We start from the raw sequence: 27,631 nt of genomic DNA, 5'->3' as shown, positions 1-27,631 counted from the left end.
TAGTAACTTGAGAATTTCAACAGGCACCTTGTGTTGCAGGAGTTCCCTGCAGAGTAGTAAAAGCTAATGCTTGACTCCTATGGTTTAAAATTCAATCATTATCTTTGTTCATATGTCATAAATTGAACTGAAAAACAACTTATTTGTGGTGAGATATTCCCAGGCATAGATGCACAATCATGCTTGCATCATTAGCATCATTGTTGCAAAGCAACAAAACTGAATATCAACCTTTTTTCTTAGGAGATTTTCTTAGTGGACTTTTAAAAACACATATTGTTTCAGGAAATAAAAGTTTCTGTTTTTTAAAAACCACAGGAAAAACCGGTAAGAAGCAAAACACACTTTCAAAAGTGTATAGCAAGGAGAATTGCCACTACTATTTTCCTAAATGCCATCTCTCCATGGGTTTACTCAGTCATATGGAGTGTTAAGACATATCTTCTCAGTTCCTTGGGGAACACAATTATGAGATTCATGCCTGGTCTAGACAATGCTGGTCATCACTTGTTCACAATTACCCATGTTCAGTAGTTTACTGTAACTCAATGCACCAATGCGAGAGAGAGAGAGAGAGAGAGAGAGAGAGAGAGAGAGAGAGAGAGAGAGAGAGAGAGAGAGAGAGAGAGAGAGAGAGAGAGAGAGAGAGATGGTACAAGTTTTTAGAAACAAATACATTCCCTTCTAGATATAGTATGTTTTCAAACCACTTTTTATCATAAAGCTAAGAATATGTTTAACTAAGAAACTTTAAGCTATAATGCTAATTAACTTACTTTTGTTTCAAACTGCGGAGCATATGACGGCTATAACTTTGTATCTTATTGGTTTGGAAAGAGATGAATTACAAGTTGTTTTCTGAAATACATGAATCTCTTTTCAAATCCAATACATATGAATATTTAACTGACATCATTTTGTGGAAAATTGGGAACATTAATTTTAATCAAGTAGCCCAGAATAAGGATGGCCTCAGTTCATTCTTCTTTTACTTTCGTACAGTTTTATTGAAATGAAATCTGTATATTTCTTTGTTTCTATTCTATTATTCTCTAGGGTTCTAAGTATGCCATCATACCTTCTGTATCAAGTGATAAGTTTATTTCCTCATTGCTTATTCTAATTCCTTCAATTTCTTCACTTATCACTATAACTAGCATTTCTAGTGCAATATTGAGTAATAGTGGTGGTAATGGGTATCCTTCTTCACTCCTGATCTTTTTGGGAAAGCTTCTAGTTTATCTCCATTAAGGATAATGTTTGCTAATGGTTACAAGTAGATACTGTTTATCATTTTAAGGCATTTTCCATTTATTCCAATGTTCTCTAGTGTTTTTAATAGGAATGAGTTTTTTTATTTTGACAAGATTTTTCTGCATCTATTCAGATAATAATCGGGTTTCCATTAGTTCTATTATTAATATAGTCAATTATTCTTATAGTTTTTCTAATATCGAACCATACCTGCAAACTTGATATAAAGTCTACGTGGACACCATTTATGATTCTTTTCATATAGTATTACTAGCATTTTCTTTAGGTGCTGTATATTTCAGTATGTAAAAATGTATGAATTGGTTCCATACACTTTAATGAAAATTGGGGGTTGTAAAAATAAAAAAAAATCACGGTGAGCTACATAAAATAAAATATTTAGATGGAAAAACTGTTCAAAACATAATTTCAAAACTTTTCAAAATGTTTAACTTGCGAATCAGGTTCAAACTGTTCAGATACTTACGATAGAAGTAATCAAAAGTATCATCTTCAGTGATGAAGTGGTGTTCAAATGTGAACGTCCCTTCAGGGTCAGGTAAGGCACAAGGACGCTAAAGAGATTCTTATTATAAACATATTTATTGAAAATTATAAGGGTAAATAAAGGATTTCTAAATCCACCCAAATAAACTCCCAGGTTCCACAAGGAACTGCTTCTCCTGTGTTTCACAGCCTACATTAATCCTCCCAAATTGGGAAAGGAAAACACTGAGCACTTTCAGATCTTTCCCTCAGACAGACAGACAGAGAAACAAAGATGATACCTCCTCCAGCCCTGAGAGTGTGTCTTTGCCAACTGCCAGAGAGAGTAATTGACATAGAAAAATGGTTATAACTATCACATCTGAAATTAACACGCTCTCTCAGTTCTGCTTCAAACTAATTCTTTTCTCAAGCCAGCCACTTTACTTCTTATCCCCAAACTAATAAAACAATACTTATTTTCTAATATCATCCTTAGGTGCATTACTATGACTAAAGTAAATGTGCTCCCTCTTGTATGAAAGTGTGCATTGTATATTGAACTTAATAATAAGAGCCAACAATTGTACATTTCTTAACAATGCATGTGTGTTTACAGTGCTTTTTAAAAAAATTGTTTTTTCTCCTATAGGCTCTTGATGGCTTCTTCTTCGTAGTGAACCTGGAAGGTAATGTGGTATTTGTTTCTGAAAATGTGACACAATACCTAAGGTATAACCAAGAAGAGCTGATGAACACAAGTGTATATAGCATCCTGCATGTAGGGGACCACGCGGAGTTTGTCAAAAACCTGCTACCAAAGTCTTTAGGTAAAGTCTATCTCTTCGTACACACACACACACCCCTCCCCACCCCCATGTTCTTTGTTGACTCAAGTTTAATAGAAATATTTACAATGTAATTTTTAAAAGAATAATCTCAGAAATGATTGCATTTAAAGTATATTCTTTTGGTCTTAAAAATTCTCCAAGCATGTGCCACATATTGTAATTTAATACTTATGCTTCAATTGGGGTAGGCAGGTGATAAAAAGAATAAATTCAACAGCAGGCCTGGTGTTAGGAAGATCTTAGTTCAAATCTAGTCTTAGGTACTTAATAGCTTTGTGATCCTGGCTTACCCTATTTCCCTCAGTTCCTCATCTATAAAATGGGGACATACCAGAGAAGAAAATGCTAAACTCTTCCAGCATATTTGCCAAGAAAACCCAATGAAGAAGGTCCATGAGGGTACATATAGGTTGATATGACTGAACAACAACAACTTAATTGAGAATTCAATGCATTTTTAATATGATTACAATGTATTCCTCTATATATCATCAGGGAATTGATTACAATGTATTCCTCTATATATCATCAGGGAAATAATGGGTTTATTTTCATCATCAAATTTTATTTTATCATCAAATACCTTATCCCTTCAAGTTTAGTAGCCAATGGTACATTTTCTGCCTGCCTTTTTTCTACTCTTAAAAGTCATCAGAGAGGTTTGGGCTCAGAGCTAAAACTATGGGTTTTTTTTTTTAAGTAGGATCTAAAGAGGCAGTGCATGTTAATTTACCATAAACTCTATAATCTTAAGCAAACTTCATGATCTTAGCTTCCTTAGTTCTTTTCGGGCACCCCATATTTCACCTTATTTGCCTCAATTCATTCATCGAATTTTGTGATTCATCCTACTGTTCTTTCTGGCCTGCTGTTCAATAGATACATGATAACATAAAGCTATATTTAAAAGTAGATGCTACATAGCATGGCTGCAAAATGACAAGATTTAGTAGTCCAAATTACAAATTTTTTTTTCCCTTTTCACCTAGACTATTGATGATAGAAACTTACAGATTCAAAAGTAGTGCCTATTTTAGGACAGAATAAGATCAAGATTCCCGAGTTATCAAATACTGCTATTTTGTTGTTTGGGTTTTTTTTTTAAGCTGTTTATATAATTTCATCTCTTTGGTAGCTATAGTATAATCAAAGAAAATACCCATTTATTACCATTTCTATATCATAACCCTTTGTTCATTGTGACTGAAATAAATATTATATATATATATATATATGTATATATATATTATATGCATTTCAATGAAATTCTGTTATCTCTTAATAATTGAATAGGGATTTAAGCTCACTGGTTTCTAATAAGTAGTAGTTTCAGGTATGCACAATTATTTCTTGAATTTATCACAGGACTTAAGTCCATTAATTCACTTTTTTTTTTTAATCTTTACCTTCTGCCTTAGAATCAGTACTGTGTATTGATTCAATTTGATTCTAAGCCAGAAGAGTGAAAAGGGCTAGGCAATAGGGGTAAAGTGACTTGCCCAGGGTCACACAGCTAGAAAGTGTCTGAGGAGAGATTTGAATACAAGATCTCCCATCTCTGGGCCTGGCTCTCAATCCACTCATCCTGCCCCCTAACTCAATTTTAATATTTCTTTGCTGCTATTCTTCTTATCTCTCTCTTTTTAAAAAGTTCATATAGCAGAATATGGTTATTTATAAAATTGCAAATCTCTTTGACTTGTGGCTTGTTTTTTATTTTCAACACTGCTACTACAGTGTCCTCACAGCCCCTTTAAGAAAAACACCTTACTTTTTTAGAGTCAATACTAAATACCAGTTCTGAGGCAAAAGAGAGATAAGGGCTAGATAATTAGGGTTAAGTGACTTACCCTGGGTCAAACAGTGAAGAAGTATCTGATGCTATATTTGAATGGAGGATATCCTATTTCTAGGCCTAGCTATCCATCCATTGAGTCACCTACCTGCCCTCAGTTCCTTCATGTTTGACATCTCTCTTACTACTTCCCTACTAAATTCCCTCAAAAGAATAAAAGCCCTCCTCAGTTAAAAATCTTGCTTTTTAATTCTTCAGTAATGTTCTGGGTTCTCCAGAATTCTTCTCTGATCTCTATAACTTTTAATATGTACATAAGTTCTTCAGTGTTCATCATGACAAGAACTTGACAGATATCTACATAGAGAACAATGGAAATGGTTCCTCATGCATATTAAAAATAATTTCCCCTTGCTTAACTTGGTATTTATTCATGATCTTCCTCCAGCTTTGTTTCCTTTTCTATTTGTCCTTAAAACAGTAACAATGTGGGGCGGTGTAGGGTGGTGCTGGTGGCTCAAAATATAGAGAGCTAAGCCTAGAGACAGGAGGTTTTGGGTTCAAATCTAGGTTCAGATACTTCCTAGCTGTGTAATCCCCATTGTCTAGCCCTTACTGCTCTTCTGCCTTCAAACTGAAGGTAAAGGTTAAAAATAAAACACACACACACACACACACACACACACACACACACAGAGTAGCAATGGTTTTAATATTTGGTTCACCTCACACTGTTTTGTAGCAAATGATCTGAATGTGTTTTTCTTTACCCCTAGGTTTATTGTGATTTTTTTTCTAGGTTAATTGTAGGTTCTCATTGTCTTGCTGATCTTTATGTTTCTTAGAGAAAAAAGTAGTGACAGATGCACAAGACTAACCATAAGGAAGCCTAGATTCTAGGTCTAGGTCAGCCAATTAGCTATGTGATTTTGGAAAAATTCTATAACCTATGTAGATACTCCTACTTTGAAAGTTTGAAAGCAAAATCAAAATGAGTTTTGAAATTATTTGTGTGTGTGTAACTTTAAATATAATATTTATGTGAGAACTATGAAGTATATAATATTTGTTCAGTGTGCTGAACATATTGTTCATTGTTGCATAATTACTCTGTGTCCAGACTTTTCTAGAATTTTGGGACACGAGTACCTGAAAAAAAAATTGAAGAGCAAATGTTAAATCATTTGGTGCGGATAATAAAATTTTTATATATGTTCAGAGAAGAGAAAGGGGATTATAACTTGAATGAGTAAGAGAAAGCATTTTAGATGGGACCTAATAGAAGCAAAGGAATAAATGCTCAAATGCATATGGAAGGAGATCATGGGAGACTGTACTTACTGGTGCCTTTTTACTAGGCAGTGGAAAGAAAATGACTTTCCTTTGCTCTATTTCAGAAACTAACATTAGTTCCTCCTGTACCAAATCCAAATTCCATGAATGAATGTTTCCTGCAATAGTTCTTGAGCAGAGGGATGGCACAATATTGTTTAGGAAAATTTGTCTCGCCTTTATCTATAAGATACATTGGAGCAGTAAGGGATGGCCCAGATCCAAAGACATAAAATAGGAAGCTATTGTAGGAATCTTAAGAAGTAACAGAGTACTGATATGAGAATTAAGATATGAAGAATTGGAAACAAACTCAAAAACATGTTTTGGCTTTTTTCAGCTTCCACATACTTAAAAATGCTCATCTTGATTAAAATAGTGGGCAGGAGGAAAGGTATTAGTAAATATTTTGAAAGTACGATGTCTTTGTTAATTTATATTTACTTAATATTTATTCTACTAATTAAATAATTGAATGTTTGTGAACCCGATGTTATCTTCTTTTAAGATGCTGGTGGTTTTTTTTTTTGTTTGTTTTGTTCTTGATAGTTAATGGGGGACCTTGGTCTAATGAAGCTCCTAGGCGGAACAGCCATACTTTTAATTGTCGAATGCTAGTAAAACCTCTCACTGATTCTGAAGAAGAAAGTCATGATAGCCAAGAAGCACATCAGAAATATGAAACTATGCAGTGCTTTGCTGTTTCTCAACCAAAGTCCATCAAGGAAGAAGGGGAAGGTAAGGCAGCGAGATAATAGTTAAATGTTTATTTTATGTTATATTGCTTTTACATCCCAGTAGTTTGTTGATAATATGTTTTAATTAAATTAGGACTCTATTCCTTAGATTTTAATAGTTTATTAGGATTACTTGGATAGGTAAAAGAAAAGAGAGGTGTTGATCTTTTAGCAACACCCTCACCCAGCAGGGAAGTTCCTTTGCAGACAGAGAGTATGAACTTCCTGCTTAATCCTTTTTTATCAAAGTCAAATTCAGGCTCAGATTTGCACATGTAATCAGGCAGAAGTCACCTCCAAAACCCCAGCAATGACGGGATAAACTTCCCTCTCACAATTCCTACCCCTCTGATTCTTTAGGAGATTAATATGTCAGGTCTTCCTCAAAGAATCATTCTACATAGGAAGCCTATACATTTAAAAATCCTCTTACAAGAGGTATATAAAATATTGCACCTTACATAGAGAGAATTGTGACAATTTGGGGGTAAGAAGGGGAAAAATAATTGATAGGTCCAGTGACAAAATGCCAATTAGGGAGCACTCCACTTTGGCATAAGAATTTACATTCAGAATAAATGATAGGTTCAGTTCAGTTCATTATATCCCAACATTTACTCTGGGTGTCTTAATGGTAGTGTGTGATTTCTGTAGGCATCCTTATGGCTTCTTCTACTGAAAACCCACTTTCTTGATTCCAGGTGTTGGTGATTTTCTTTTTTCCTAAATTGGTTTAAAAGATCTTAAGCCTTGGATTTTAGGATAATTATACAATCTATTTTAATAAAATATAATGAGGATTTTCTCATTTTCCTTTTTCTTCTAGTCTACATTGCAGCATAAAAATGAAATTTTGCTATATAACCCTTTGAAAATATTTTAAAATCATTTTAATAATATGTTTATAAGTGAAACTGAATTATAGATATGTAAGAAGGAAAAATATTTCAGCTGGAAAAAATAGGAAAAATGGAAATTTGATTTTATACTATTTTTAAAATTAATTACATTGAAGATGATTTCTTCCTATTCAATGTAGTTGTAAACTAATCATTACTTTTCCCTTATTGTAATTATAGAATGGCAACAGACCAAATGATTTTAATTGATGTTTGAAATATAAATATTTCCTTGCTGAAACTCCTGAGAAACAAAAATTCCTCCATTTCTGAATTTTTTAACTTTTTCATGTCATAGACCCTTCTTGAAGTCTAATGAAACCCATGGAAACTTTACTAATAATAATGTATTTAAATGCATTTATTTAAATTTAAGATGATAATAGAAATCAAATTCTATTAATATATGATTATCAGTATATTAAAGGAAAAAAAAAGTTCACGCACTCCAGATTACAAATTCTTGATCCAAGAAAGATATATTACAGTATTGTAAATGTTGCATAATTATTCTTCCTGCGAGCACCCATGGTCTGTGCTCTTCAGCCTGCTGGGGTTTCAGGTGTAGCTGCTCTCAGGAGTAGGTCTTTGGTGGCCTTAGTCAGCTCCCAAGGACCTGGAGGTGCCCTTTGCTCACTGGCCGATTTGCGCTGGCTCTGTTGGTAGGGTGGAGGAGGGGAGATCAGCTCTCAGTTTTGGTGGGAGCTTTTTCTCACCCCCTTATAGTGTGGAAATGCCCAAATCTCATGTACCTTCAATGCTGTGGCCTACCGTAGAGTCCCTTCGTTCTTATGGATTTGGGTTTTTTGGTCTTTTGAGGTAGTCTATATCGGTGGGTGCTGAAGAGAGGAAGAGTCTTGCGGCTAGACTGCCGCCATGCTTACCTGGAAGTAGCCTAAGTGTTGCATAATTAATTAGACTTATTTATGATCATTTGTGTTCTAGTCATTTTACAGTGTAGAAAGGAATAGATTATTTTTAATTCCCTACTTTATAAAACATTGAAGTTTAGCTAAGCCAAATAGCACATAGGGATATAAAAGTAGTTTTTTGTCCAAAATAACATTGAATATTTTGATTAACCAGTAAAAATAAGAAAAAAAAACTATTTCCTTTAAAAGAAATTATTACTCTCTCTTGCTATCCATACATTAATGAAAGACATTTAACATAGCACATTATCTCCCACTCTGGGCTGTGTCATTTATTGCCTCCCCAATTTTCTCAATCACATCTTAATTTGGTACTTTTGGATGGTGAGGAAATTAGTAAATAAAAATGATAAGGGTTTCATCACTTTTTCCTTCACTGTTTTAGATAGTTGTTTTTTCATTAGTGTATTTATTTTTATCTGGCTCACATTAAAAAAAATACACACACACTGACATTTCAACCATAAATTTCTTTGATCCAAGATTTGCACTCCTGCTTGATATGTGTGGCAAGAAGAGTCCCAATGAAGGAAAGACCTGTTCTTCCCTCATCAGAAAGCTTTACTACTCGCCAAGATCTCCAAGGTATGTAATTATGATGCATAGTTTTAGAACAATTGTTTTCTCTTAGGGGTTTGTATCAATGACACCCAATATGTTCATGTGTAGGCAAGATCACTTCACTGGATACTAGTACCATGCGTGCAGCGATGAAACCAGGCTGGGAGGATTTGGTAAGAAGATGTATTCAGAAGTTTCATGCCCAGCATGAAGGAGAATCTGTATCCTATGCCAAGAGGCATCATCATGAAGGTAAGCCTCTTTAAATTAAATCTTTGATTTGACAGGAGGGTTTTTTGTTTTGTTTTGTTTAATTTTTACTTTTAGTGAGATCACCAAGGAGAGAGAACTCTTTCACAAATAACGGTTTCTAAAGTGGAATTCATGACTCCTGATTGTTCTCCATAATTTATATTTGAGCATGATGATCAAAATAACCCAAAAAAACTTGGGTCACAAGAATTAACAGAAAATACAATAAGTAAGATACAGTTATCCGGTCGTGGTTGGTTATCAGTTGGGTAGCATCAGGGAAGGAAAGGAAAATAATTGGAATCCTATTATGCAGAAAAGTCAGAGGACACGATGGTAATTCATTGATGAGACAGAGAAAAGGAGGCAGGGCAAACATATTAGTAAAATAATCTTTTTAAGTGCACCATGAGAAAAATCTAGAAATGCAAATTAGTTAATATTTTATTAGTAAATTAGTTAATATTAAAAATAAAATTAGTTAAACTGACAAAACAAGAGGCCAGTAATTGTGATTCTGAAGCATAGGATCAAACCATATTTTAGTCCAGTTTTATTACTAACAAAGGATACACAAAAGCTTTTTAAGTCATCTCCACTTCCATTTCTGAAATTTTTATAACATAATTAGTTTCATGTAACATTCTTATCTTTTTGAGACCAAAGTAGAGGAGATGGTGAGAAGATGGAAATAAACATTTCTTGAACATTCATTTTGTGCTAAGTACATTACAAATAGTATTTTATTTGATTTCTACAGCAGTTGTGTGGTTTAAATGCTGTTATTATCCTTATTTTACAGTTAAGGAAACTGAGATATACAGGAGTTACATGACTTACCCAGGGTCACCCAGTTAGAAAGTATCTGTGACTGTCTTTCAACTTAAGTCTTCCTGACTTCAGACACAGTTCTCTATCCACTGCACCCAATAATCTTCTTGACATAGGAATAATCATTATGACCATCAAAATATGTATACTTCAAAAGATATTTAAGTAGATGGCTATCTACTTGTCTATAAGACTGTCTCAATAATTTTATAAATTATATCCATTTAAAATTAAATTTAATTAAATTTAATTTAATCAAAGGCTGTTATATAAAATTTTTTAGCAAATGCTGGTTTTAAGCTTTAAATACTTTTTTATCAAGTATATTTGTGTTTTAGTCTAAATTTAACAACATATTTTATAAGGGCATAGTGAACTTCAAAGAAACAACATTTAACTCTTCTTTGTTAATATTTAAGTCAAAATTTAATATCCTTTTGTTTTTCCTTTTTTATAAATTTGATGAATAGGATAGGCTCTGTAACTATAATTTGTCACAAAGAATCCTGAAACTGGCTGAGTCTCTAGAAATTTTGTCGTTGTACTTTATAAATAAAGTTTGCAGACTCTTCAGTCTTGATAATTTACTTGCCATTGCCAGTGCCCTCTATGCTTATGTACTCTTCTACAAGGCAGAGATTAAAAACAAACAAAAAAAAAAACACTTTTATCTTGATTTTTCTCTGGCTTCTAGTATAGTTCCTGGCATATGTTCAGTTGTTTTCAATCATGTCCTAAATCTTTGTGTCCGCTTTTGGATTTTCCTGGCATAGATACTAGAGTGGCTTCCCATTGCCTTCTCCAATTAATGGCATAGAGTGGGGACCGAAGTGCTTATTGATCAATTGATAACAAAATCTTTTAATTCGTAACAGCTTCCTATTTTTTCAAATGTTGAGTACTACTTTTGTAGTGGATGAGGAAGAGGAAGTAAGAAATTAAATATCTACAAGAACATCTTCAGAAGAATAAATTTAAATAAAAAGTTATTAAAAATAAAAAAATTAATATAGTGTATACTTATTTTTACTTTTAGACTCTATCTAGTGCTTTCATCATCCTGCTAAATATTATTTTTTAAAGCTCTCTGCTAATAAAGAAGCTTTCTTGAAATAATTTTAGGATTGACATTTGTACTTTTGGTTTCTTTAACTATGACACTTTAAGAAAAAGTACCTTTCAATCCAAAACCCCACTTCTCTTAACCACCTTGTTTTGTGTTATTTCTCAGATTGGTCTTGTTTGTTTTTTTTTTTCAAATAAATTATCATCTATTTCTCTAAGAGTCTCAATGAGATACAGTATTTAGGGACTTCGTTGCTCTAAACTGTTGTATGAAGTCGTTAGGTACTGTCCTACAAGTTGCTCAATATTCTATGTAAAAGAATATTTAAATAGTAGTATCTATACCTGTTACTATTCCTTTTAAAGAGTGGTACATTACTATTTACCTTGGAACAACTAAGGTCAAAAGAACAAAAATTAGGGACTAGAAAATAATTTTTTCAATCTAGGCATCCAACAGTCATAAATTTTACATTTTTCAATATGGAAAATTAATGGGGAAACATTTTGCATGTTTAGGCTTTAAAATATAAACATTCTTTTATTTACTTTGTAAAGAATTTTGTGATAAGGTATTTTCTGTCAAGCTAGGGGAATATAACTGTAATATTGGGTACTGGAGAAGGTGAACCTGGTGAATCTCTCAATTTATGAGCTTTACCAAACCTTTGGGTGTGTCTGAACCAAGTTCTGTATTCATATAGTGATTCTCAAGGTGTGGGATGTAAATAGTGGATGTAAGGAGAGACAAACTGGCCTAGTTAGGAAGTACAGTAATTCAAAGTTTCTTTGCTGATTAGGTCCATGCATAGCCCCTATGTTTCTATCATGGGTGAGAGAGTATAGATGTTTTTAAAAAATAAAATTTTATAGAAAAGTTATAACCTCTTTTACAACACAAGAACTATAGACTTATACTACCAAATAGGCCAGCTAAAGTTATTTCATTCTTTGTGCAACCTCTAGAATGCTAGATATTGTCATTTGTTATCATAAGTAAATTTCATTTTTAAAATTCTGTTTTAATTGCATAGTTTAAAACTCAAATTCTAAAGTATTGATATTGATCATTTAGTAGTTATTTATCACCTATGTACCTGGCCACAATGCTAGGTTCTTACAACCTAGCAAATATAAAGAATGAAAGAATTCCTACTCGCGATGCATGTTAATGTCACAAATGTAATGTTCTCTTTTCATTTTCTAAATCTACTTCTTGTTTGCTTGCTCGCTTACAGTGCTGAGACAAGGACTAGCATTCAGTCAGATCTACCGTTTTTCCTTGTCTGATGGCACTCTCGTTGCTGCCCAAACGAAGAGCAAGCTCATTCGTTCCCAGACTACTAATGAACCTCAGCTTGTAATATCCTTGCATATGCTTCACAGGTAATCTTTGTTCTAAGAATTGCCCTTCCTTCCCAAGTTAATGAGAGATATTGCAAAGAAGGTCATCTTAGTACTTGTCTAGTTTAATAGACACTTCTGCTGATTAGCACCATGTCCTAACAAAGTAAAATTCAGTATTTCATTTATATCAGGAATATCTTTCAGGACTTGCTGTCATGGAATTCTTTTTACCGTAAATCTTCAATTAAATTTCAAGATTTGTTTCGTATTTGTAATCTTAATTTTATTCTTTACTAAGATATTGAGGAAATTCCATCCCCTTCAATTTTGAAATGCCTATAGTGATGACATTGGGGGTCTTTTGAAATATTAAAGTGTTCTTTTAATCCCCCTAAAGGAGCATGACCCACAGAAATTGACTTTGCTCTGACATGAGTACCCATTAAATTAGAGAAAGAAATTTCTCCATTTCACAATCAGTTAACAGGCAAGATGAATCAGACAGTGATGATACTACTTTCTATATGCTTGAACCAACAAATTCCCAGTTAGCATTCATAGAAAAGACCTTTCATGGCATTGGCCTTTAACCCAAAGGAATGTAAACACATCATAGTTTAAAGTGAAAGTCAAAAGAATAGCCCTTAATATAGAATCTTTTAAAAGCCATAACATTACTCAAGTTCCAGCTTATTTAGTTTTATTTGGGGCTTGGTTTGTTTGTTTGTTTGTTTGTTTGTTTGTTTGTTTGTTTTGATGTGTTATAGAGCTTTTCAGGAAGCTTTGAAAAGGTATATAATGTGGCTATAATTAACAGATCCTGTTTATATTTTTCTTAATTACATGTTTTTTATTTAGGAAAAATTAATATCAGGAAATCCTTTGCCAACTGTTAATAAATCTGATGTAAAACTTAAAAGCTCCCAAAATGATTACAGATGTACTAAATTGCACACACATAAATGAAAGCTATTGTTTGACAGTTTTTGAAATGTGTTTCATTTGGATTGATGGACACATTTGGTAACTCAAAAAGAGACTGCCAAAACTTTGGAGCTTAAGAAACCATCTAGCTTAGAAAACCTGCTTGTGAGGAAAGTAGGAGAGGATTGAAAGCTATCTAAGGGGAAATCTGGCAAAATGAATTGTTCCTTATGAAGCACACTCTCCATGTTGTCTGTCAGTTGCATTCAAGCTTTAACTCATATAGGGAGGTAAATGTTTAAAATTGACTTATTGACAACATAGTCTCATTCTGGATATGTTTTCAGTAACTTTTTTGTCTCCTGGACTTTGGAAGTTTTCTACCAGCTCAGGGCCAAGGTTTTATTTGTTTTTAAAATTTACTTTTCATCATGAGCCAAATGGTGAAACATTAGTAAATCTCAAGGCTAATGAATATCTATTTTGAGGAATGAGAATATCTGACAAATAGCCAGGTATCATTGTATTGTAAAATGTATACTTGTTTGGGTCATTTTAAAATTATTGTTAATAACTTCCTATTTAATGAGAGAAATGTATAATGTTAAGTATGCAAACTTTTGACTATTTTATATAATGTGCAATTTAAAAGAGATGGGTTTTTTATCTGTTCCTTATTCCCTTTAAGTTCTTGAACTGCAGACATAGTAATTGGTTCTACTACAAAACTATTTGTCCCAAACTGCATGTGTTCACTCATGTTGGTTATTGTAGATAGGTTTCATCCAAAGTATTATTTCATCTTTTAAAGGGAAAAATGAATCATTTAAAAACATTATCATTAATAACCTGCTAGATTTTTTTCTCCTACTAATATGTTGTATCTTTCCTCATTATACAGAGAACAGAATGTGTGTGTAATGAATCAGGATCTAACTGGACAAGCTATGGGGAAGCCATTGAACCCAATTAGCTCTAGCAGCCCTGCCCATCAGGCCATGTGCAGTGGGAACCCAGGTCAGGACATGACCATCAGTAGCAATATAAATTTTGCCATAAATGGCCCAAAGGAACAAATGGGCATGCCAGTGGGCAGGTTTGGTGGTTCAGGGGGAATGAACCATGTGTCAAGCATGCAGGCATCGACTCCTCAGGGTAGTAACTATGCACTCAAAATGAATAGTCCCTCACAAAGCAGCCCTGGCATGAATCCAGGACAGCCAAACTCTATGCTTTCACCAAGGCATCGAATGAGCCCTGGAGTGGCAGGAAGTCCTCGAATCCCACCCAGTCAGTTTTCCCCAGCAGGAAGCTTACATTCACCTGTGGGCGTTTGCAGCAGCACAGGAAATAGCCATAGTTATACCAACAGTTCCCTAAATGCACTACAAGCTCTCAGTGAGGGGCATGGAGTCTCTTTAGGGTCATCGTTGGCTTCACCTGACCTAAAAATGGGTAATTTGCAAAATTCCCCTGTGAATATGAATCCTCCCCCACTAAGTAAGATGGGAAGCCTGGACTCTAAAGATTGCTTTGGACTCTATGGGGAGCCATCTGAAGGTACAACTGGACAAGCAGAGAGCAGCTGCCATTCTGGAGAACAGAAAGAAAACAGTGATACCAATATACCCCAGGCCGTTAGTGGTGAAAGGTCTGATGGACAGAACAGACTTCATGACAGCAAAGGACAGACAAAGCTCTTGCAACTCTTGACCACCAAGTCTGATCAAATGGAGCCTTCACCCTTGTCAGGCTCCTTAGGAGAAACTAATAAGGACTCTACAGGTGGCTTGGCTGGTTCTGTATCAACACATGGAACCTCACTCAAGGAGAAGCATAAAATTTTGCACAGACTTTTGCAGGACAGCAGTTCTCCTGTGGACTTAGCAAAGCTTACGGCAGAAGCCACAGGTAAAGAGCTGAACCAGGATTCCAATAGCACAGGTCCTGGTTCAGAGGTGACTATCAAACAGGAACCAGTGAGCCCCAAGAAGAAAGAAAATGCACTACTTCGCTATTTGCTAGACAAAGATGATACTAAAGATATTGGTTTACCAGAAATAACCCCAAAACTAGAGCGACTGGACAGTAAAACAGATCCTGCCAGTAGCACAAAATTAATAGCTATGAAATCAGAGAAAGAAGAGATGACTTTTGAGCCTAATGAACAGGTAAGACTTTTCTTCTTTCTTTTTTTTCCCCTTTCATGTTTTATTGTCATGAAAAACACATTTCCATATCGGTCATTTTTGTAAGAGCATACTCCAAATCGCCAAAAAATACATTGATGTGGAAGACGACTTCAAGAGTTTTTTCTCAGGAGGTGGATGGCATTCCCCATCATAAGTCTTTCAGAATTGTCCCAGATCATTGCATTGCTGAGATAAGCCAAGTTTTCCGCAGATAATCATCTAATATGGTTGTTACTGTGTATAATGTTTTCCCAGTTCTGATTATTTCACTCTGCATTAATTCCCACAGATCTTCACAGCCTTTTCTGAAATAATCTTGCTTGTCATTTCTTATTGCACAATAGTATTATATCAACAACACGTACCACAGTTTGTTCAGCCATTCCCCAATTGTTGGCCATCTCCTCACTTTCCAATTCTTTGATGCCACAAAAAGAGCAACTATTGTTATTTTTGTATAATTGGCCCTTTCCTAGTTTTTTATTATCTCTGTGATACAGACCCAGCAATGGCATTACCTAATCAAAAAGTATGCATAGTTTTATAGCCCTTTGGGCATAGTTCCAAATTGTCATCCAGAATATTTGGATCAGTTCACAAGTTCACCAACTATGCATTAGTGTCCCAATTTTGCCCAATCCCCTCCAACATTTACCACTTGCTTTTACTGTCATATTGATCAATTTGATATGAGTGAGGTGGTACCTCAGCGTTGTTTTAATTTGAATTTCTCTAATCAAGAGTGATTTAGAACAATTTTTCTTAAGATTATTGATGGCTTTGATTTCTTTATCTGAAAATTGCTTGTTCATATCTTTGACAATTTTTCAACTGGGGAATGGCTTATATTTTAAATTGGACTTGGTTCTTTATAAATTTGAGAAATTATACTTTTATTAGAGACATTTTTATAAAAACCTTCCTAGTTTGTTGTAAGGCTTTTCAAAGATTTTTAAATATTTGTCCTAAATGTTATTTTCAATTTTAAAATGCTTTCTCTACAGTAACACAAATGGCATTTGGGTGAATAATTATTAAAGTTAGCCCATATGATCTTGAAAAAAAATACTAGACCTGTCTCACCTGGAGCAACCTGAACAAATTATTTCATCTTCTCAATTTTTCATGGTCAAAATTAAGGGGGTTTTCAAATTTTTGTGGGGTTACCGTATCGATTTTAGGTTCATTCAGTCAAAGCAATGAGTACTTACTCTGTGCGAGGTATTGTGCCATGCGTAAATAGGCCAAAAATGAAACAATCTTTGTTCTTTAAGTGTTCTAAGTGTTTACAGTCAAATGGGAGAAACATTCTACACATAGAGATCTATCTAAAACACATACAAAGAAGGTACAAAGTAACAGGGAGCAAAGCATTCTGTGGGGGAATGGAAGGAAATGAAAAGCAGGTGTTTGTACCTAAGCTTTGTCTTGAAACCAGAGACTTCAGGAAAAGGGCAAGCGTTCCAGGCATATAGAACTGCTCCTACAAAGGTTCAGACAGAAAGGGAACATTCCTGGATAAATGATAAATGGCAAGAAAACTAATATGACAAAATTGTAGAGTACTTTTCTGAGGGTCTATTATTTAAGAATACTGAAAATATAGGTTAAAGCCAGGTTACAAAGAGCATTAAATGCCCCAAACCCTAGAGATGCCACTAGAATTTATTTGAGAATAGAGGAAGTGGACTGCAATCAGGTGAGATCTACCTTTTGGGAAAATTACTTTGGCAGATATGTAATGGGTAAATAGAGCTAGGAAGAGCATTTATAATTCCCACAAGTGAGAGATGACTAGAGCAAGGAAGCTGTGTGAGTAGAGAGAAAGAGAAGTTTATGAAACCAAAACATTGTAGACATAGAAAAATTAAGATCTAGCAAACTGGATATGTAGGGATGACTCAGACTGAGTGCATTAAGGATCCCCAAGAGATTGCAAGTAGGAAGACGGTGTTACTTTCAGTGATGTAATACGCAAGCTTTTGAAGAGGGAATGGGTGAGGAAAGCGATAATTGAACTGGGTTTGGAACATTTTGCATTTGTCATACCTGTGAGATATCCCAACTGGGAAAAATCCCAGTTGGCATTTTTGGTGATGTAGGAGAGGAGCTCTGGAGAACACTAGAAATTGATCTATCAACCTATCATCTGAATATAGATCCATCCCCATAGAGATGATAATTGAACCTATGGGAGCTAATGAGATCATCAACTATGAAGTCTATTAAAGAGAGATGGAGACCAAGAAAGAACTTTAGGGGGACACCAGTAGTTAAAATGCATGCTATGGATGATGATTCAGCAAGAGTTTGAGAAGGAATGATCATAAGGAGAGACCAAGAACTAAGAGAGAAGTATCAGGAAACTCAGAGAAGGACCAGTCAGAAGTGTTAGATGATTCAGACTTAAAGAAAAGATAAGTAGGCCATTAATAAATCATCATATCATCATGAATTATCAATATGCTACATTCCAGTGCAAAAATAAATGGAAGGAATTGAATTGATGGTATTGAAAAGTATTCCCTGAAAAAGTAACCAAAGTGATGTCATTCAAAATTGTCTTCCTGCCACACTGGAGGATAATGACACCACAGGAAAAAGTAAAACATTTAATGATTTTCTTTAAAAAAAAAAAAAGGTTATCCCTACAATAACAACCTTGGCATAGAGCATTTCCTTGGAAATTAATGACTGGTTGGGGTTAATGATCCAAGACTTCACCCTGCACCATAAACTCTCCCTGCTGATCATTAATCCCTATACATTGCCCCTTATTTCAAATGCTTCTTAAGTTCTGATTGGCTAGGAAATTTTATAGTGGCATATAGCTATCTTATAGCATAAATGTATTACTTAACTGTTCAATAGTTTTTAGAATTTACTTTGCATAAGATTATTGTGTTCTTATTCCATACTGGGTGGGGTGGGGAAAAGATAGTATAAACATCATAGTCTGAATATAACCTTAAATCACCGCCCCAGGGATTTGTAACTCTGCTTTGTCAGCAGAATCTTAAGCCATAGGCAGTTCTTGAATTGAAAGCAATAATCATGGAAGCAGAGGCCAAACATGCTATTAGAGCTGTGCACCATCCCACAGTTATAAGCATTCAAAGCAAATCATTTTCTAAGGTTTTTTTAATTTCTTTCATTCTAATAAGTCTTGACAGCTGCTGCTGTTCCTAAGGGGTAACTATCGTTTTCCAGTCCTTCATACCCTTCAGGAGAGAAACTGAGCCAAATTATACTAATTTTTTTTGTGATTAATCCTTAAACTTAGATGTTAATACAGTTCTCTACACAGCTAATATTCTGAATCCCTTAAATATAGCTAGAATGGGAGCAATCACACTCAGCAGAAAGTTAATAATGAGAACTGGCAGAATAGCAGATGAACTGTAGTGCAAAATCATGTTGACAAGAATGGCTTTTAAATCTTTTGAGGTTCACATTCACTAGAATGTACAGTAAAGACAGTGAAATACTTGAATATAAAAAGCAAATGATCTTGCTTCATCCCCCTATTCATTTTCAACTTATTTGTAAGCAATTTTAAAAATTAAAAATAGGGTAATTTGGAAGAAAATTTACCCACCAGAAGTGACTAACCTTAGATTTAATTGAATGTATGAATGAATAATAAAGCACCTATGAAACATTATGTGCTGCTAGGCATAAGCACTAGGGGAGATGCAGATATAAAGAAGATAAACAAACCCTGCCCACAAGCATTTGACATTCTAGAGGAGGAGGAGGAGGAGGAGGAGGAAGACAACGTGGTTGAAGAAATTAAGGATGATGGCCAAATGTAGGCAACATGGTGGTGATTAATGACCTGAATACTGAAGTATACCTTACTCAAGGGAAGTTAGGGCAACAGTTCCCCTCTCAGATTAAGACTCTGGATCTTTTTCTCACGTTCTTTTTGCACTGTTCCCTTCTCTTATATGCTTTATTCTAGCTGTGTCCCATTTTAACTTTTACATTCCATCATGTCCAACTCTTTGTGACTCTTAATGGGGTTTTCTTAGCAAAAATACTGTAGTGATTTGTCATTTCTTTCTCCACTGGATTCGGCAAATGGAGTTTAAGTGACTTGCCCAAAGTCACACAGCTAGTGAATGTCTGTGGTATAAAAAAATTTTTTTTAATGATAATGGCAAACTACACAAAATATAGATAGAAAAACTGTTTAATATAGGTTCAAAACTGTTTAAAGCTGTTTGGATACTTTTACTTGCCAATCAGGTGCAAACAGTTTAGATACTTTAAATAGAGGTAATCAAAAGTATCATCTTCATTGATGAAGTCAAGTTCAAGTGTGAACTTCCCTTCAGGGTGTTATTGTGAAAATCACCTTTAAAGATGTTATAATATTAATTTATGGTCGCCAAGGAATTCACCTATGAAATTCCTAAAATGAAACACTCAAGTCAGAATGGAGTTTATGGTGGTTTAATCACAATGGGAATAAAAAAAAAGGAGAAGGAAAGAGGAGGAAAGGGATAAAAGGTTAACTCAACCTTCTGGCAGAGCCAGAGGGAGTTTAGGCCCGAAGGCCAAGGTAGAGAAGAGTGAGTCCTTGACCCATCTGAAGGAAATCTGTCTGTGGGCCTCCTCCCTGCTCAAACTCCTAGCACGAACTGCCGCCTAGCCCTGTCCACAGGAAGTGAGCGAATTCCAGAGGCTGTTCCCTACCTCACTTCCTGAGCCTCACAAGTGCAAATGATGGCTCAAGCTTGGCTTAGGACAGCCCAGGTGGGCAGTTCTTTATTTCTGATTTGTCATTGACTAGCACATACCCGTGTAGTGTGGATGTGCACAAATTTGGGTGCTAGACCAAGCAAGATGGAGATTTTAAAATTCACAAGGGCCAGGTACAAGGACACTAAAGAGACTCTTATTATAAACATAAAATATTTATTGAAATATATAAGGATAAATAAAGGATTTCTAAATCCACTCAAATAAACTCCCGTGTTCTGCAAGGAACCACTTCTGTTTTTTACAGGCTACATTAATCCTCCCTGATCTGACTAACCCAAATTTATACTATCCAAATAAAAACTACCACTATTATCCTTATACTTCTTAACTTTGCCTTCAAATTATAAAATAGCAAAGGCTAGCTGGTTGAGTCTCAACAAGAATCCAGTTAGGATTCTTGAGTCTGTTAACTGTTAAGTCTCAGAGTCCCAACCAAAGACCAGGTTTTTCTTTGGTCTTCTCAGAGTTAAACAATCTATAAAACCACAATAGATATTCAGTAGTGTTTCCCAAGTTGGGAAAGAAAAACACTGAACTCCTTCAGATCTTTCCCGCAGACAGAAAGAGGCAAAGATGTTACCTCTGCCAGCCCTAAGAGTGTCTCTGCCAACTGTTAGAGAGACTGATTGACATAGAAAAATGGTTAAAATTGTCACATCTGAAATTAACACGCTCTCTTAGCTCTGCTTCAAACTCCAGTTCTTTTCTCAAGCCAGTGACTTTGCTTCTTATCCCTAAACTAATAAAACAATACTTACTTTCTAATATTATCCTTATAGTGGCTTGACTTGGACTCAGATCATCTTTATTCCAGACCCAGCTCCTTATCCATTAAACCATATAGCTTCCTCCTGTCGCATTTTAACTATTACAAGGCAAATCCTTAGTAAGGTTGAACTCAGTATAAAGAAATTTGTTGTTTTCATGCAGAAAGAAGAGCCATTAGATGTGTAAGAATACATGTGTGTTTGTGTGCATGTGTTTACTCACATGTGTATGGAACCTTAATAATTAACTTTGTCTGAATAAGTGTTCTTATCTGTGCCATTATACTAAAAATAGCATTCTTATAGTTGGTAGAGAATGCTTAAACAACATGTATTCCACTTTTAATTTTATAGATCTTGTATATTTTACAGGTAATAGTCATAATTCATTTTCTTCTTGAAATAGCATGATCATTTAACTTCTCAAAATGATGTAGATAATCAGAACATTCACATAAATGTCTAAGCAAATGTTGTAAGCAGTTTTGCAAAACATTTTCAAGGAAGGCTCTGATCTATCTGTGTTGTACAGAAATCATAATCTTGCAAAAATGGGCAAAAAAAATTGGTGTATTGATTAACTATTTTAAGTGTTTCTGCCATTTTTATTATGGTGAATTTGTAGACATTTAATATAAACAACATCACCTCCTCTACCTCTAATCAGATATAGAAAGAAGTTATTGGCATATTAAAATAGGTTGAAGGTAAACAGGACCCAGGAAAATAACCACATTTTCACAGACGAAGCTGTTTTCACAAAAATCTGCCAGTTTTAAATGTTTATGCAAAACATCACCGTGGGTGGTGGTGGAGGATGGACCCACAGAGAGAGAGAGAGAGAGAGAGAGAGAGAGAGAGAGAGATACTGTAATAGTAAGAAATGTCATTTTTAACTGTTTGGGTTATTAATTTACTGAGCATAATTTCTGTCCATAAATTTTAATCTCTCCAGAAGCTATTTACATACTTATTTACCTTTTGCGGGCTAAGTAGCTAGAGTGCCACATGTGTTCCCTTTCATAACATAAAATATGATTCTGTTATTTCTAGAAAGATGTGCAATTGACTCAAAGTTGAAATGGCTTAGTTGATGCAATCTTTAAATAGCAAATATACTACAGTTTTATTTGAGGGATATAAACATTTCTATATCCAAAAAATGATTAATTTTATTTATTAAAATTATTTATAAGGCAATGAAAGAAGAAGACTGAAACATATTAAAACTATCTAAATTTGTTAAAAGTATCCTAACTTTGTTCATCTGTCATTTGGCTTGTTAAATTTAGTGATAGGTTATAGAGAAAGGATGTTGAATTCCATTATTAATTTTTGAAGTTAGAGTAGATATCTATGTAGGATGTTTATGGTTTGATCCTGTTTTTGTATGAAGAGAGGGTAACTCCAGGATTCAATTACTTTATACATTAAAACTGTTCTTGAAGATAGGGGAAGGAGTGGCTTTTTTTTGGTTTTGTTTTTTAAAAGAAGAAAATGTTTCTTGAATGCCTCTGATATGCTTTATTTTGTTATTGATTTGAAAATGATCGTTTCAAGGGCATTTCTACTCCTAAAGAATGGAAATCTTTTCTCAAGGGGCAGATTATTACAGCTTCCTCTTCAACGTAAGCTTGAGCAAAAGTACTTATTTATATATTATGTAGGTCCTTATCTGGACAATTATATTAGAATTATATTTATATATTTTATATATATGTGTGTGGTTGTGTGTGTGTATCTATAAATGGTTTATAAAGGAACTTCTATATGATCTTTATTACTAACTTTAAAGCATTCATTAGGGATACAGTAGACATAGCATCGTTGGGAAAAATCTAAATTACCAGGGGTCTTAGAATTTGTCCAGAATCTATTCATTATAAGTCCTATTCAGGGAGAGCATCAGCTGATGGACAGATTCAGTTCCACAAATAGATACTCACTGTCATTGTCCCTTTCCCTTACAACCCCTGCTCCTGTTCTCTGCCCTCACTGGAACCTCCAGTCTCTCTATCTCAATTTTTTCCCAGATGTTACCCCTGCATTGGCTATACTACACTCTCTCCCATTCCCCATTTTGACCCCATTTATGAACCTGTTTAGTTCTGTTTTGTCCTCTTCTTTTCCTATTTTCTTGACTCCTTTTCTTTTCACCAGTATTGCTTTGCCAGACCTCAAACTTTAATTACCCTACCTCCACCTGTTCCGTTTCCCCTCAAGTGCTGCTAAACAAAGCAGTTGAAAAAAAAATATCACAAAAATGGCTTAGTTGATGCAATCTTCATATTTGTTACTTAATCTCAACTAGGGTTTTAATGCACTAAGGCAGTCTTTTTATAAAGACTTATTGATTCAGTTTCCCACACACTATATAACCTTTTCCAGATCTTTTCATCCTTCCTAAAACTTCCCTTGTCCTCCCTCCTTTCCTGCTCTTGACCAAGAACCTTGCCCCATGCTTCACTAAAGCCATTGAAACTCGACCCCAAAAGATCCCTTTTGGCCCTTCTTCATTTCATATCATTCAAGTGTCTTTTTCCACCATCTCCTGCATCATCCCTGTCTCCCATAAAACTATGGTCTTTCTTCCTCTACAGTCATTAGTGATCACATTTTACCCTGGTAGAATGCTCCCTCCATCCTCTCTGTTTTGTCACCAATTTTCTGTCTCCCTGTCTGCTTGTTGCTTCCCCACTGCTTATATAAGCACCTTCCCTGCTAGTTATCTAGCTTTCTTCCTTGAAAAGCCTATTCTCACTTACTTTTTTCTAACTTTTTAATTCCCTGCTATATGTCTTCTGGCTGTATTATGCTACTGGAACTTCTTTCTCTAAACTTATTGATAATCTCTTTATTCCAAATCTAATGACTTTTTCTTAGTTTTCATTCTTCTTGACCTCTCTTCATCCTGAAACTCTGTTGATCTGTCTAGGCTTCTAAAATACTACTCTCCTTATTCTCCAACTACCCATCAATCTCCTTTGCTGGATCTTCATCCTTGTTACTCCTATGTCCAGTGCAGCATCTTAAACTGCCTCTTGGATATCTTGAATTGAACTCTTATCATTCCCAACTCTCCCCTCTTCTTAACCTCCCTATTAATGTATAGGGCCATATTGGCAAACTTATGGCCATTGTGCTGGACTGGTTTGCTCCCCTCCCTCTCACCATGAGCCTGAGGACATTTCCACATGACCCACCCCTCTGCCTGGCAGTCCAATGGGAATGCTTCCTCCATCCTTTGTCTGGAATAAGGTGAAGGCTCACATGTAGCATGAGGGTTGTAATTTGGTCACTCAATCTCCAAAAGATTCATCATCCATGGTATAGGGTATCACTAACCTCCCGGACTCACAGTTTAGCCGTCATCTTTGAATCCTTGTTCTCATACCCCTTCTCAGGGGATCCACTCTATTGCAAAGTTTTACCCTTTATTCTTTGACATCCCTTGTAGACTGTTCCCCACACACATTACCACCACCCTGGTACAGGTTCCTCATCACCTCATACCTGAACTGTTGCAGTATTTCTCTTCATTCTATTCTGTCCTTCTCTCAGTTGTCCAAGTGATCTTTTTTAATCACAGATCTGCTCCTGTCACTCCTTTGCTGTTCTTTGCATAAGTACTTCCCATTCCTGTTTGTCCTTTGAAACTGAAAGCGCAATCAGCAAGTGCCACTCAGAAGGAAAAAGGAATGTTTAGCTAGTAACCTTGAAGTTAATGGAATTACTCCCATCACTAAAAAAAAAAAAAAAAGGTGTTTTTGGTGTAAAATACTGAAAACAATTTTGAAATTGAAAAAAATATTTTCTTTGTTGAAAAATATGAGGAAAAATTAATTAAAAGTATTGGATTAGTATTTTCTGTAACATATTAACCTAAAGAAATAATTTAAGAATCACTACGTGTTAAATTAAAGAAACTAAGTCAATAAAAATTGTAATTTCCCTTGTCTTATCAGAAATTTAGCCCATTAACAAGTAGAAATTCCATTCTGTTCAATAAGCTTGTATTGAGTTTCTCTTAATGTCCAAGCAATGTGAATGGTCCTCTTTGCCTTCAAGGAACTTGTATTTTTACTCAGAAGTGATAAACATCCAAACAGAAAAAGTGATTTGAAAAGGGTAGAGCACTGTATTGGATCTTCATCCAAATCTTGGAAAAAAATCAATGGATTCTAAAAGGGTAAAACAGGAAATTGTTATAGACTAGGAACTGTTTTAAAAGTGCAAGTGTACAAAATCAAACAATGCAAAAAACTTTTAAAAAGCTAGCTTCTTCAACTATAGACTACCAAATTCCCCATTGCCATTATGTAGAGTTCTCTTAAAATATTTAACCACTAGCAAATTAAATAAATCACTTAATATTAACAAGAAAATCTCTGCATCCTTTACTGTATTGCTAGTTGAGGTTTGGTGAAAATAAAATTTTAAATTGTTCTTCAAACTTTAAAACAATTTTCATCAGATTTAAAATGTTTTATAGGCTTCTGTGTTGAAGATAACGATATATATATATATATATATGCAAGCTTATAATAATTTTTCTCTTATTCCACAGGAGTAATTCTCATTTTGATTGTTTGAAAAATGTATAAGGTTTATTTTCCACTTAATTTCTATTGATTAAATTCAAAGTACACACAACCTTATGTAGGGTGGGTTACTGGCAGCTGGGATCAGGAAAGACTTCTTGAGGAGAGTAGTAACTTGAACTGAATTTGGGAAGTAATGAATTCAAAGCATAGGAGAAAGCCAGGACAAAAAAAACGAGAATCCTCAAGGATAGTCAAGAGCAATGAGACTCTAATGGTATTTGGAGGCCAGGTTTGGAGAACTTTAAAAGCCAAACATAGGAGTTTATCTTTTATCCTAGAGTTAAGTGGGGGCCACTGGAGTTTATAGAGTAGGAGACGGAACATCATAAGAGGTATGCTTGTGGAATATCACATTGGTAGGTGAGTAGGATGGGATAAAGAGATACTTGAGGAAATCAGGTGAATTAGGAAGCTGTTATAATAGTCCTGATGAGAATATGAGAGCCTGAAGTGGTAGTTGTGTGAGTAATAATAAGAATGTCTAGCTAAAAAAGTCAGTTCCTTATTTATGTTGATTATCTTGAAAGAGGCAGAAGTAGACATGGCAAGATTTGGCAACTGATGGGATAAGTGTGGTACCAGAGTGAGGAATTGAGTCAATACTACAAATCTGAATGAACAGAAGTTTGACCAGAACTTGGGACATAAATGGGAGAGTTTGATGGGTAATTGGATGTGTTGGGTTTTTAAGATATCTCTGACATTCCGTTTCATTAGACCAGTAGGCGGTACATGATGAGGCATTAGAAATCAAGAAATGTCCTGGAGATAACAAATATAATCAGCATGATAACTAAAACCTATGGCACTGGTGGCAGCTAGGTAGCACAGTGGATTGAGAGCCAGGTCTAGAGACGGGAGGTCCTAGGTTCAAATTTGATCTCAGACACTTCCTAGCTGTGTGACCCTGGGCTAGTCACTTAACACCCATTGCCTAGCCCTTACCAAAGTATTGATTCTAATATGGAAGGTAAGGGTTTAAAAAAAAAAGAAAGAAAGCCTAAGGCACTGATACATTTGTGTGATCGGAAAGCACAGAGAAAGAGTAAATAGAGGATTTATTAGGTGCTTAGTGTATTTCAGTAACCATGCTAAGCATTAGTGATAGAAGTAAAGCAAATTTTTAGTGGAGGAAGACAGCATATAGAGGGGTAGTAGAAAATGAGGAAGAGGTTGGATTGTATGATATGGAAGTGGCATAGAGGGCCTGGATCCTGGATAAGAAAGACTTTGGGTTATACCCATAGTTAAGCCATATTTCTGGTGATCCAGTAAAAGTAGTTTTGAGAAGGATGGTCAGACAGGTAAAAGCAGATCCAAGAAAGAATAGTGTACCAAAAACTATGAAAAAGAAAGTGTCCACAAGGGAGCATTTAGTTTTATGGCACAAAATATTGTTTTAGAGTATGCTTTCAATATATATATATATAAATCTGAATCCTTTTTCTGATTGAATTCCTTTTGGGTGGGTGGATGTTTTATAGTACTATTGTGGGTGTTTTGTTTTGTTTTGGAGTGATATTGGATAAATTCTGCTGATTGTTAATACAGCCTGGCAGTGAGCTGGACAACTTGGAAGAGATTTTGGATGATTTGCAGAACAGTCAATTACCACAGCTTTTCCCAGATACCCGGCCAGGTGCCCCAACTGGATCAGTCGACAAGCAAGCCATCATCAATGACCTCATGCAACTCACTGCTGAAAACAGCCCTGTTGCACCTGCCCAGAAACCAGCATTGCGGATTTCACAAAGCAGTGAGTTTGGGCAATCTCTGTTCCTGCTGAGAAATATACATGCCATCATGATAAGAAGCACAATTATGGCAAGAATGCTCTTGGGATTACAAAGACTTGATTATCTCAGATTTCCTATGATCAGACAGCACCATCTACTGTGCTTGATCATTCAAAACAGCAATTTCAAATTAGTTCTAGCTAATTTTATTCCCTTCCGAGGTGAGGGAAGGATTAAATTGGCCAACCAGCATAAATAACTATTGAATTTAATAGTTAGATTACCTACAATCAACC

General features: G+C 35.0%; 1 protein-coding gene across 47 annotated transcripts in view; it reads left to right on the top strand.

Moving 5' to 3' along the window:
• The window catches only part of NCOA2 (nuclear receptor coactivator 2), a 442,178-nt gene that overhangs the window by 374,774 nt on the left and 39,773 nt on the right, over positions 1–27,631 (top strand). For all 47 annotated transcript variants that reach the window (XM_056824070.1, XM_056824092.1, XM_056824067.1 and 44 more), the window contains 7 exons: positions 2,393–2,570; positions 6,268–6,456; positions 8,770–8,871; positions 8,956–9,099; positions 12,234–12,381; positions 14,168–15,437; positions 27,151–27,355. In XM_056824070.1, the coding sequence (XP_056680048.1) occupies positions 2,393–2,570; positions 6,268–6,456; positions 8,770–8,871; positions 8,956–9,099; positions 12,234–12,381; positions 14,168–15,437; positions 27,151–27,355 (2,236 nt within the window). The remainder of the gene's footprint in view (positions 1–2,392; positions 2,571–6,267; positions 6,457–8,769; positions 8,872–8,955; positions 9,100–12,233; positions 12,382–14,167; positions 15,438–27,150; positions 27,356–27,631) is intronic.

The sequence above is a fragment of the Monodelphis domestica genome, chromosome 3, assembly GCF_027887165.1.
Source record: "Monodelphis domestica isolate mMonDom1 chromosome 3, mMonDom1.pri, whole genome shotgun sequence".
Taxonomy (NCBI): domain Eukaryota; kingdom Metazoa; phylum Chordata; class Mammalia; order Didelphimorphia; family Didelphidae; genus Monodelphis; species Monodelphis domestica.
Note: the sequence above shows the minus strand (reverse complement) of the source record. Positions and strands in the feature narration are given on the sequence as shown.